We start from the raw sequence: 12,684 nt of genomic DNA on the forward strand, positions 1-12,684 counted from the left end.
TATTCGCCATATTCATCGCATTGTATACTTTTTATTTCTATTCCATACTTCCTTTATTTTGTCAATTTAATTTCAGAAATTTGTGTTTCTAAAAAAAAAAAACCATTCTTTTTAGCTTTGAAAAATTGTTTTTTTTTTTTCAAAATATAAAATAATTAACCTTTTTTTTTTCAAATCTTTGCATGAAATTTGAACATTTGTTATTTTCTATTAGGTTTTCTTCAAAATCCTAAAGAATTTTTCTATACCTTTCTTTTTCCTAACACTTTTTTTTTAATTTCATCTTTAATTAGCAATGGTATTTAATAGTTTCATTATACATTTTTTTCATTCTACCTCTTGATAAGCTCAGTCTTTTGATAGATTTAATCAAAGACTTATTATGATATCTTGTATATCACGGTAGAATCATTCACTTTTATCGTAATAATAAACGTTTGAAATATTTTATCGTATTATTGTAATCAAATATTAAATCCGAGCATTTACTATCAAAGTATTAATTTAAGCATTTACTGTAATTCATCATTGCTGTGAATTCTTTTTTTTTTTTTTTTTTTTAATATTATCAGTTGGTATATTTCGAAATGACTGTTTATACAAATTGTATTAATTTACTTAGTTTATCGTCACATATAACAATAGCAGTTATTAATTGCCACTTATTTAATTACTACTTTTGCTATATTGATTACTATTTATTTAATTACTTTTGCTATAACCATTACTGTCATTACTACTGCTATTAATCCTACTATTACTTTGCTTACTTTAAACGATTATTTGTTACAAGTTGAAAAATGTTTTTCAATAAAAGTAAAAATTTTTACTTTCAATTCTTTCCTTGGTAAAGTCACACTGTCGTTGTAGAAAAAATTTTTTTAAATTAAAAAATTTGTTTTAATTAATTAAAAATAAACCACTGGATGAAATTTCATCAAAATCAACATTGTTTATTCATTGATAAATTCAACCAGTAGACCATAAGCTGCCAAAACTAATTTCAAATTCTTCAAAAACTGTAATCCAAGTATTTCTTTTTTTTTAATTTGCATAAAAAGTAGCACATCTCAATATAAATGTCGCAAAGCTGTTTGCAACATCATTAACAATTTACTAATTGGTAAAATACAGTTGTGCATACGACTCAGCTGTTGCTGATATATTCTTTTGGTTACAATTGGGTTCATTTTTTCGAGCTAAGGTGATTCCGGTTATTTCAAACTGTTAAATTGTTCATTGTAATAGATTTATTTGAACTGAAAATTATTGAACATTTAAGATTTAGCTGTAAAAAAAAAGCGAGAAATATGCCAACTAAATTAACCATTCACTTCGAAAAATCTAGAGTTTTCTTAAATTTTTCAAATTATTGTACGTTGATCAAAAATACCGAAAATTAACATTTAATTATTGAGAGCTATGTAGAATTTTATTGAAAATCTTTAAAAATTATATTATGATTATGATTATGATTATAATCGTGATTTTTCATTGCGATCGTCGGTTAATAACTTATTTCAATGTAATTCACTTTATATTAAAAGCATCATTTATTTCCTCGCTTCCAGGTCAAACAACTTCAATGAGTTTGACAGTACCACCGTCAGGAAGTGGTGGTGGCGGTGCAGTTGGAGGTAGTAGAGGTAGTAAGTTAAAAGGTACTGATAAAGCTACGATACATTCATTCAGTGATTTGGTACCGGCACTTAAAAGCTTCCTCTATGACAAAAATAACGTGGAGTTGAATAAACTACTGTCATTACTGGAGGCTAAAACTCAATTGCCACGTGAACAAGTAAAGAATTCCCAAAATTTTTTGAATATTCGAATGGTTAACCAGTAGATGAAACAAAACGGTACGCAGCTTATTTATAATAACGGAAGAGGAATAAAAGCAGGACGGAACGGAACCAATTTATAACAGCGAGAGAAACAGAAACGAGACGGAACGGAACAAATTTATACTAACAGAAAAACAAAAACGGAACGGAATGAAAAACAAATTAACAGTAATGGAAGAAGTAGAAAGGAATGGAACGAATTTTAGTAACGGATGAAATAAAAATAGGACGGAACGGAACTGATTGAATAATTTAATAAATGAATGAAATAAAGCAGGAAGAAGTGGATGTAACTTTTAATGTTTGTTAACAAAATAAAAAAAACAAATGAAACAAAAACGGAACGGATTTATAAATTTCAAATGACTAACGTAAATTCACTTCTGATCATTTCACCTAATTTCCTAAAGTTTTGCGAATATTTACTAAAATTATAAAAATAAATAGAAGCAAAAAATCCCTTCCTCTATTTCTCTCCCAAACTCTCTTCTTTTTTTTTTTTTTTTTGCTATAAAATTAATTTATTAAGCTAACATATGGCATGATGAGCATTGTTGCCATTTATCTGATTTTTGGATCACTGGCACAACTTGTCTGTAATCTTATCGGTTTTGGTTATCCAGCTTATGCTTCTGTTAAGGTAAGTAATGAAAAAGCTTATAGACAAGATTTTTGGATGATAGGGATAATTACGTTAATTGGGACAAGAATTAGGATAAAAGTGTTACAATCTTATTTGCTTACTTGTGATTTAATAAATTCGGACAGTGATAAGGTTATTTCCAGATTAAATGATAAGTGTTAGCAATTGATAGATAAGTAATTTTTTTTGTTACTTTAAAGTTTCTGCTACTTAAAAGCTTAAAATAAGCTATTATTAATTAGTTATCCAAGATTGAACCTTTTTAAAACGTTTAACTATTTGACCTTCTTTATTTGTGTTTGAGTTTTAAAATTCCTACGCCATTTTAGGCAATTCGAACGGAGCAAAAGGATGATGATACGCACTGGTTAATTTATTGGACCGTATTTGCATTCTATTCACTGATCGATTTTTTCGCCGAAGCAATTATGCGTGTGGTACCGTTGTACTGGATAATTAAGGTAAATTTTCTTTTTTTTCAAATCATTTTTATTTTCAAATTCTATTACCAAGTTTTAACCATTTAAATTTAATTAAAACTCATTTCATGCTTTCTTTTATTTACAATGACTAACATAACAAAACTGTATTTAATAACTGTGAAAATATCTCTCACATCATCAGCAATACTTAATTATTCCTGTAATTCGATTTAAATTTTGCTCAATTCATTTACTTTTCTTATTTTAATTGCAGAAATTACATCCTTCGCTCATGAAGAAAAAAACTAATTTAAATTGAAATATATTATTTTCAGGTGATATTCTTATTATATTTATCATTACCACAAACTTATGGTGCCCAAGTTATCTACGACAAATATCTTGATCCAATGATAGCACGAATCGAGAAATCTCTCGCGAAAAAATAATTCATATCGATGCATTTGATATATCATAATACTACAATTGAGTAATTCAATTGACATGAATGCTTCATTAAAATGATAAATATAACACCTGGATGCATCATATGCAAGACATACATGTCTTGCATAAACGAATCACTTCTTCACATATGTCGAACTTATGAAAAAATTATCGAAATCGTCACACAACGATGTTGCTGACGATTTGTTCGTCGAAAACATTTCAATATGTTTATTAGAATATATCACAAAAATAACAAGAGGTCAGAAGTCATTAATGGGTATATACGTAATTGACGTGCGTGTATCATATCATATATATCGGGAAAATTTCGTTTTTTTTTCCTCATGCGATGAGTCACAAGTGGAAAGTTTATTGAATAATAGAATTATAGTAACGAGAACAATGCAGTATTACAACAAAAAAAATAGAGGATGCAATGATTAGCAATTCAGTGAATTTGAATGCGAATGGTTGGAGAGACAGATGTGGCGCTGATATAATATCGATAAAGATTTTTCTCGAGCCTCGAGAATCCGTTATCGGAGCTTTTATATTGCCCATGAGTATGTTAAAGCTTACGATAACACACAGACGCATACAAAGATTTAAACATAAAGACAAAGAGTTTTGTATAATTTAGATACCAAACGTAAACAAGCTTAACATCAGACAAAGGGCATTATTGGAAGATTTGAAGCTTAAATAACTGACTCATCACTTCAGATGTGGGAAATTGTTTCATATTTTGTGTAATGCGATATGTGTTATACTGTAAATGTAATCTGTTATACCGTAAATGTAAGCGTTGTATTAAGATACAAATTCTTTAACTGCTTGAATACACTGCAATTTCTTTCGGGTTTCCCGACAATTCCTCTTCCTTGCATGGGTATATGTCCAGCTTGCTACAGTTGTTGACGTCTGTTGTCACAGAGTGCGCTATTGTGTGGCCTTTTCTAATAAAAACATTTTACCGATTTTTTGTACTCGCTTTCTGTGTGTCCCCCTTTGAGACATTTCTAACAGGTTTTAATTCCTAATTAGGCATCCTAATCTTTGCTTGAAGGTAGAATAAATTTTATACTCATTATCCCAATGATCTTTGTCACAAAACGAGCAAGGTCTTCTTTTACTGTTTCTATCTAACCCTTTCTTTATAGACAAGTTTGAAATATTCTTAAACTCATCTGATCTAGATTGACTGATCGTTGCCAATGATGTAGTTTCTTTTTAGACACTTCATTGCAAACGTTTGGGTTTGAACTTGGTCAACTGTCGTTCGCCGTTGGTGCTTGAGGCTTGACTTCTGGTTACTTGGTCATTTCTTTTTACTAGTCTTCCGAGGAACTATCGAAGTTTTGTAACTGACCAGGTGTCGTCGTCATCCTTTTGCTGACATACTTTGTCCAATATCTATCCTGGTAGTTTACTTTCAATAACAGTTTCAATACTCGAGTGTTCGAAATTTTCTCCGATAGCTTCTAGTTGACGAAGAATTCTTTCGATTGCTTCGACTGTTGATTTCTAGTCTCGACCATACCTTTTGACCGCATGTAGTTCGTTATAAAGAGACTTCTTAATAGTAAAAGTTTCCCCAAAATTTTCAACTAAGACCTTCCTTATAACTTGGTGATTTCTTGATGCAATATCATAACCTCTCACGGTCTTTAACGCTTCTCCCCTCAAACAGGAGAATAGATAATTTGATTTTTGCATATCTGGAATTTTGAGAATGTACAGCAGTTTCAAAACTGCTCCATAATACTCTCCATTTTTTGGGGTCTCCGCTGAATAGGCATCATCGAATTTCTCAATCTCAAACTCGACTAATTAAACCTTTATTCCTCAAAACTCGGCAATGCAGAAACGAATCCAACAATTGCAATATCAATATGAACAAAAGGGGGACCAAAGACCAAATGACGCCCGCTATCGTCTTCCCAACCGACCTGTTGCAACACATCTTGCGAAAATGATTTGGCGCTCAGGACCTTCTTTTTATTGCTGCAATTTCGCGTCATGACTTTCGGAGTTTTTCCGACAATTGGCAGCGGTAATTGCGACATATTTATTATTGATAAAGAAGCGGTTTCGCTTGCATTTCGATTTTGGCTTGCTGAATCGATTTTTTGGGTAATTTTTTCGTTTGTTCAATTATTGATTCAAAATCCTTCTCATACATATCTAATATAACAATAGCTTCAATTACTAAATTTAAAATACCCTTTTCATCATCGACTATTTGGGGTATTTCCCTTCATCCTTCCTTTTTTGTGAAATAACTATCGTACTGATATGATCCAACCACTTTGTATTGACTGATTCCAAATAACTAATGTATTTCGAAGCGTCGTAGTTTTTCTTCGATTATTCTTCTTTTGACTTCATATTTTTGGCATAATTCTTCTAACGGCAGTAGCTGATTCGGTGGCGACAAATCCAGATTTCGTACTTCATACAAGAGTTTAATTAGCTATGTTATTGCGGGTTGCGCGCTTTTCGTTAAGCCTGTCGTCATGGCATCCCAGCTCGTGGCACCAAAACATTGTTGGGAAAGTTTCGTTTTTATGTGTTGAACAGCAAGGGAAAGGTTTATTCAGTAGTAAAAGTGTAGCCACTATTATAATACAATAGTAATTGATGATGAAATGAGAGGACGGAATCGACCGTTTGTCAATTTAAACGGACAGTTAAAAGTTAAGTCGAGCGAGACGAAGTGGGCGCTGATTTGATTTGCGACCAGGAATGAGCGGCGCTTTTATATTGCCCATAAGTGGGTTGGGCTTACGATAAGAGAATAGCAGTTTGAAAGAGAAAATTACATAAAAAATTAAATTTCTTTAAATTTGGAGAGGAAATTGCTGTCAATCATCTTACCAAACCACAACTTTCTCACAGTTTATATGTAAATTAGTTAGTTATGTAAATTAGCGGATGTGTGCAATTTCAATATGAAAGGAGAAGACATTTTTACATGATTCAGATAACAGACTCATCACTTTAGATATAGAAAAAAGGTAATATATATTTGTTATATAATGTGATGACGGAAATGTTTTTTGCAACAAATTCTTTAGCTATTTGGACGTATTACGCATTACAATTTTCTTCGGTTTTTTCCGACAACATATACGAGCAGTAACTTATATGAGCACTATCGTCATCATTATCATCTATTTCCTGTAACAATGTTAAATGAGATACGTAAATTAACTTCTACTGACCAATGTTCGCATGCTATTTTATCATCTATTGGTAATCGAGATTCACTAATACGGGAATCATCTGCTGATGACCTTGATCCACTAATAACGGAATCATTTGGTGATAATCTTGATTTACTAATAGTAAAATCACGTGTGGATAATCTTGATTCACTAATACCATTTGATGATAATTTTGATTTGCTAGTACTGACTAAAACACGAATCTAATCATAAGGACAAATTTCTAATTAATGTTTTACCCAGTATCAACTAATCCATTATTTTAAAAGTTACAATGATAGCAATAGTTGCCAAATAAAGCTCCCTGTACACTTCGGTCTTTTCCTTTCTTTTCTTTATTTACAAATTTAAGCCAATTAATTTCTAAAATACTGCACAAAAATTCTAAAATTTTTCTAAAATTAACATTTTTACAATCTTGAAATGATTTCAATCGTATGAAAGTTTAATTATGTCTGCAATTTGCATAATTACTCTTGGGAAATACAATAAAAGTAGCTCATGTACGGCTTGTCCGAATTATTTTCATTATTCTTTCACAAAGGCTATCGTTGCTGCAATTCTTACGGAAGCTGGGACAGGAAAAAAGGAACTAAAAGAGAAAAAAAAAAAAAACTGATAAGAAACAAATGACCATAACGTTGTCATGTCGTCAATCGATAATTGCGTTATTGTCAATTACTAGCCTTGCGATGATATATGGCATGAATTTTTTTGAGCAAAATATTAATCAATGTAAGTTTCAAGCATCAATTTTGAAAATGAATGATTCGTTCTATTTTTCAAATATTTCCCATTCTCAAATTTTTGGTCATTTTATTAGGAAAGAAAACAAAAGGATTTCCCACGGATAGAAGGGGCACTAGGATTTCCACGGGTAGAGGATTTCCACGAGTAAATAAAAGGATCTCGCATAGGTACTTTATTTTTTGGCAGAGAAATAATCCGCGAAAAAATTCACCCATAAATTGTTGAATTCGCGAATATTTCCATCTCATCTAATGTTTGATCACCTTTTTCCTTATTTCCATTGATTTTTGATCAGTAAAAGAATTGAACTTTTCCTATTAACGAAATATGTTACAGTCGTTCAACATTTTGCACATTATGTGAAATTCAAAATATAAATTTAAGAGTAAGGAAAATTGGATGATTCAAGTGGTACTTAAAATTCGTCACTACAAAATAATTTTTCAAAAAGCGAAAATACTCTTTTAAATTAGAATTTTCTAAAAGATTATTTAAAACTGTAACTATTCTAGATTTAAATCTGAAAAAAAAGTGTTCTACATCGAAATTTTCATAAATAAAGATGAAATTTCTACAGTCCAAGTTTTTTTGCGAATACAAATTACTTACCTGTCGTACTTTAATTTAACAAATGAAGTATTCTTTTAATCTCCCATTGTTCATTCATCTTAACAACCTGTTAAATTAAAATAAAAAAAAGAACGAAATTGGAATTATTTTAAAGATTTATCATTCAGCAAATAGTTATGCTGATAATGTCAATCAAAATGTAACTGTAAAAAAAATGTAAATTTACTTTTCAAATAATATTGAAATATGAAAATAAAATTAAAAAAAAAAATAAGAAAATTCTGTTAAAGATATTACCAGTGATAAATGTCATGAAGCGGTTGTAAATTGCACCAATCATTGGAATACGATTCCATTTATTCCACCTGTTGGATTATGCGAAGAGTAATGAACCTTTGGCATTTTTCTTTTTATTTTTTATTAAACTTTCCAAGAGAAATTCAATTCGGAAGTTTTTTTAATAGGAAGAAGAGTTTGTTACACAATAAATTTTACAAAATCTTCCCGCATATTACTGTTTACCGGGCATTATACCGGGTGATATATCTTGAAAGTTTTGTAGCAAATCGTTTTGCAATTCAAATGAATCATCATTAATTCTAGTAGTAAATGAATTAGAGATTTTTCAAAAATTCTCATAATATTAAGAATTGAAACAGATTGAATGATTTGAATTGCCATAATAAGATTATTACCAACCAGATATTTTAAAATTTAATTAAATTTAAGTTTTAAAAGAAATAGAAAAAAGTACTGGATAATTTCAAACGCAATCATTTACCTCATTAAGAATATTTTTTAATATTTTAGTTTTTCTCATCTTCTTATTTTTTTATTAATATTCTTAATACTATTTAATTTTAGATTAATTCTATCTTTTTAAAATTTTTTACTTTAATTTTTTGTTTTTTCATTAATATTTTTAATATTATTTAATTTTTAATAATATTTGTTCTTATTTAATTCAAAAAATGCAGTTAATTTTATCATGTTTTTTAAAATTTCTATTACCTATTAATACGTTTTGCAAAAAAGAAAAAAAAATCAAGTTATTAGTTTTTCAATTTTCATTAAAATACATTGGATAAAATCGTATGGTAGCATTTGCATCGAATAATTAAGATTAATTTATGTAAACAAAATTTTTTATTCCCAACCAATTAATTTCAATTTTCGAAATTAACTGTTTTTTACTCATCATTTCATTTCCAGAATTGATATATCCCGTATCAATTATACCATATAATATCGTTACTTCACTGTCGTTCTGTACCTTCAGTTGTCATTTAACGTTAAAAAATTAATTGGAGTTAGGAGATTATTTAAAATTAAAAAATTAGTAAAAGTTTTGAATTTCGTAATTAAGGTTTCAAATTTTCTGATTAAACTTTTAAATTTCAATTTAGATATTTCGCAATTGAATGTATGACCGAATTGGTAGTTTCATCAAATTGCATCGATGAACCAGGCTATGGTGAATTTCTGGAACGAATCACACCTGTAATTGGTTAGTATTGCATTCAATCGTTTCATTCAGTGAATTTTTAATTTATATGCAATAGAATATATTACAGAAAATGTTTACAGAAGATTGCGCTAAATCCGGAATGCGATGGATTTCGGTTTTCCTGAAACAATTGATCAGTAGAGCAATGAAGCATATTTTATGTCATGAAATACAAAAACAATGCTATAATATTACCAAATGGAATCCTCAGAAAGGAATATGCGAGTATGTCAAGTTGAAATACTGCAAAATAAATGGAGTTACTGTAACAGTCAATAATAAAACTACGGTAGCATTGAACATATCGTTACCCAATGTTAAGCTTATACTGTTATTACTTTCATTTTCATCCGCTAATAAAATGCATCAAATCCGGTTGCACTAATTGATTGATGGCCGGTTAAAGTAAGACAGTATCACTTAGTAGTAATTCTATCAGTTCCGTCTGTATTGGTTATTGGCCAATTAAGGGTTATACCTTACCAATCATTGACAAATTGTAGCAATTCCGGTTGCATTGAATGGATGACCAAAAATGGATGAATAAATAAATGTTGTGAACATACCAAATACAATCAAATTTTGCAAGTACTATCAAAATTATTGCCCGGAATGTGTACCATTCCGGAATGTCCAGAAATGTTACAGCATAAAATAGCAATTTCCAATTAATTCCAGATATTTTAAAACTGCAAAAATCTTTAATTCATTATAGCATAAATTTTCCGGCCTGTATAATGCGAACATATGCTGAAGAATACTGTCGAGAATTTGAAAGTGATTTGGAGGTTTGTTTAGAAATAACTAATCAATTTCTATTTCAAATATTTGTATTACTATTGCTATCAATCAATAATTTGCTATCTTTCAATGCTACAATCTTTTTTTCCAACTCTCGGTATTTTTTTTTTTTAATATTAATTTAGCTGGAATATTATATGTGCTTGTCGAGTGCAACAAAATGCAACAATAAAAGAGAAATGATCAATGAATGTGAGAAGGAATATTTGGCAGAGATAAAACGAAACATTGGAGAGATTGATCGACGACGTAATTTGGCTATTGATGAAAAAAGAAATGAGTAAAACAGCTGATTTATTGAAATTTGATTTGTTCAATCAAAATTTCAAAAGTCAAATGGGAAGGTCATCTGGTTCAATTTGAACTGAACTGATAATCAATTCATGATTGATAATTTATCATCAGTTATAATGTTAATTAGATTTATTAATTACAATAAACTGGAATAGATATGTAAAATTTTACTTCGAATTAACCAATTAATGAATTTTATTGTAAACTAATTAATTCAAAAAAATTTGTTCAATATAATAATGTCTGCAATAATTCTATATCAAATATTCAAGTGAAAAAAAAAAGAAAAGGAATAAGGCATGTATTTGCTTTTCTTTTATATATCCAAAAAAAAAACTCGAAAATATTTGAAAATATCTCTTTTCTTCTCTCTCCCTTTTTTCTGAATCTTAATTTACAAAAATGTGAAATTCTTTCATTTAAAAATTTAAGCAAAAGAAAGCAAAATTTAATTTCAAGCAAACACAAATTATGATAAATTCTACCGTTTTCTTTTATTTTTATCTATTAGAATTAAAAAAAAGCCCAATTAGTCTAAACTTCTTTTTTGCCGAATCACTTCCATTTGTCATTTTGTTTCACAGCCACTTTTTTTTTGCACAATTTTCCCATTCTCAAATTTAATCTCATTTCTTAAATTTTTTCAAATGCATTTGTTTTTAGCAAATGAAAGTGCTAAATGTATAATTGTTTAACAAATACCAATTTCCGATCTAAGCCGTTATTATGCTTATCATTAGTATTCAAAGAATTCTCAACATGTGAAAAATTCCTGAACGAATCATTATCCATTAATTTTTGGTTAATTTGAGTGTCATAATTAATACATACATAAATATGTAATACATAGTGTCATAATCAATACATAATACGATTAGAATTTTGGTTTGCATCAGATGATTAATAGTGAAATTTCAGATGAATTACAAATATTGTTCTTAAAAAGCAGTTAAATAATTAGTAATATGAATATTACCTCTCCTATAATTGCACCATAATAATAAATTCTTGAGTACCTATAAAAAATCTACTCAATAAGCCGAACTTATTTTCATTTTTTTTTTCGTTCCTTCTGCCAAATAATTCGTTCTGTTTCATTCATTTCCAATTATTTGTAGGTGACTAACATTATTTTTAAACGATTATATCAACCCCTGATGAAATAAGTGCATTGTCTTGACAATTTTGCTCATCATAGTACTATTAGATAAATCACATTTAATGAATTATTGCAAAACTTATGGTAGTACAGTATATTTACTGCGCAAAAGATAGCATCAATATACGGTAACGGAAAAGTACCGTAATATGATAACAGTATGATGGATTATAATGATAGCTTCACGAAATGATCACTGCTGAATGGATGAATCATAGGACTAGAAATATTTACCACAACCTTAACAATATCGACAATTTTGACAGCCCTTTGTTGGGTTGGATTTTGCGTCATTCTGCTCCTCTGCTCGCTTTTTATGGGCTACAATGGCCTTTGTTAAATAATGCTTCATGCAATCGATAAATGTTGAGGGATACTCAGCAAAACGTGGGGGGTCGCATTTCTTTGGATATTTTGGGTTAGCTGGTGGGGATGTTGTTGTGGTTAGGATTGGGAGGGTGAGGTTAAAGGTCATGGTGTGCCAAAGTTCCCAGGAAATCGAGCAAAAATTATGCATCATCCCTCATTATTGTATCTGTTAGTTGAGGTTAAATGGTTTAACATGGGCAACAACTAAAAACAGGTTTAAGTCGCATTTGTTGAATGCATTTGCGCTAACAAAATATGTTTACTTGAATTTATTAACACTGGCATATCCTGCATAGGAGCTCCAAGATACTATGATCCTGGGATCTTGGAAATCACTTACTGCCTAGTGTGCAGATCAAGGTTTCGTAGCTAATTGAAATACGTAGGAATTGCTTGTAGTGATTGCTTGTTATATAATATTAAGTTGAATAAGGGTGTACAATGTACTAATTTCACGAAGACACTCTTCCTGTGATTACTTGTTGTTATTGAGTTAATGCTATTCTCACTAGTTGGAATAATTAAATGTGATGCAATTAATACTTTTAGTGACCCATTTACATGTATATTACTTCTACAGTAATTTACAAGTTGCATAATTATTTATGTACTTATAATGACATCAATAATCAATTCCATGCTTAAAGG

At 29.6% G+C, this 12,684-nt stretch overlaps 4 protein-coding genes across 4 annotated transcripts; 3 read left to right on the forward strand and 1 right to left on the reverse strand.

Annotated features, from left to right (window-relative positions):
- Window positions 1–1,585: 1,585 nt before the first annotated feature.
- On the forward strand, window positions 1,586–3,358 carry LOAG_01743 (hypothetical protein; the record flags this gene model as incomplete). The annotated part of the gene is made up of 4 exons (XM_003137281.1): window positions 1,586–1,798; window positions 2,374–2,484; window positions 2,817–2,948; window positions 3,245–3,358. 4 exons carry the CDS (start codon window positions 1,586–1,588, stop codon window positions 3,356–3,358), a joined length of 570 nt encoding a protein of 189 aa, XP_003137329.1.
- A 1,863-nt stretch (window positions 3,359–5,221) lies between these two features.
- On the forward strand, window positions 5,222–10,498 carry LOAG_01745 (hypothetical protein; the record flags this gene model as incomplete). Its single annotated transcript, XM_020445831.1, has 5 exons — window positions 5,222–5,492; window positions 9,313–9,413; window positions 9,494–9,638; window positions 10,129–10,201; window positions 10,340–10,498. Exons 2-5 carry the CDS (start codon window positions 9,332–9,334, stop codon window positions 10,496–10,498), a joined length of 459 nt encoding a protein of 152 aa, XP_020303753.1. The 5' UTR covers window positions 5,222–5,492; window positions 9,313–9,331.
- On the forward strand, window positions 6,548–6,793 carry LOAG_01744 (hypothetical protein; the record flags this gene model as incomplete). Its single annotated transcript, XM_003137282.2, has 1 exon — window positions 6,548–6,793. One exon carries the CDS (start codon window positions 6,548–6,550, stop codon window positions 6,791–6,793), a length of 246 nt encoding a protein of 81 aa, XP_003137330.2.
- Window positions 10,499–11,908: 1,410 nt separating the features above from the next.
- On the reverse strand, window positions 11,909–12,142 carry LOAG_01746 (hypothetical protein; the record flags this gene model as incomplete). Its single annotated transcript, XM_003137284.1, has 1 exon — window positions 11,909–12,142. The coding sequence occupies one exon, from the start codon at window positions 12,140–12,142 to the stop codon at window positions 11,909–11,911; it is 234 nt and encodes a 77-aa protein (XP_003137332.1).
- Window positions 12,143–12,684: the final 542 nt, after the last annotated feature.

Source organism: Loa loa (genome assembly GCF_000183805.2).
Source record: "Loa loa unplaced genomic scaffold supercont3.76, whole genome shotgun sequence".
Taxonomy (NCBI): Eukaryota; Metazoa; Nematoda; class Chromadorea; order Rhabditida; family Onchocercidae; genus Loa; species Loa loa.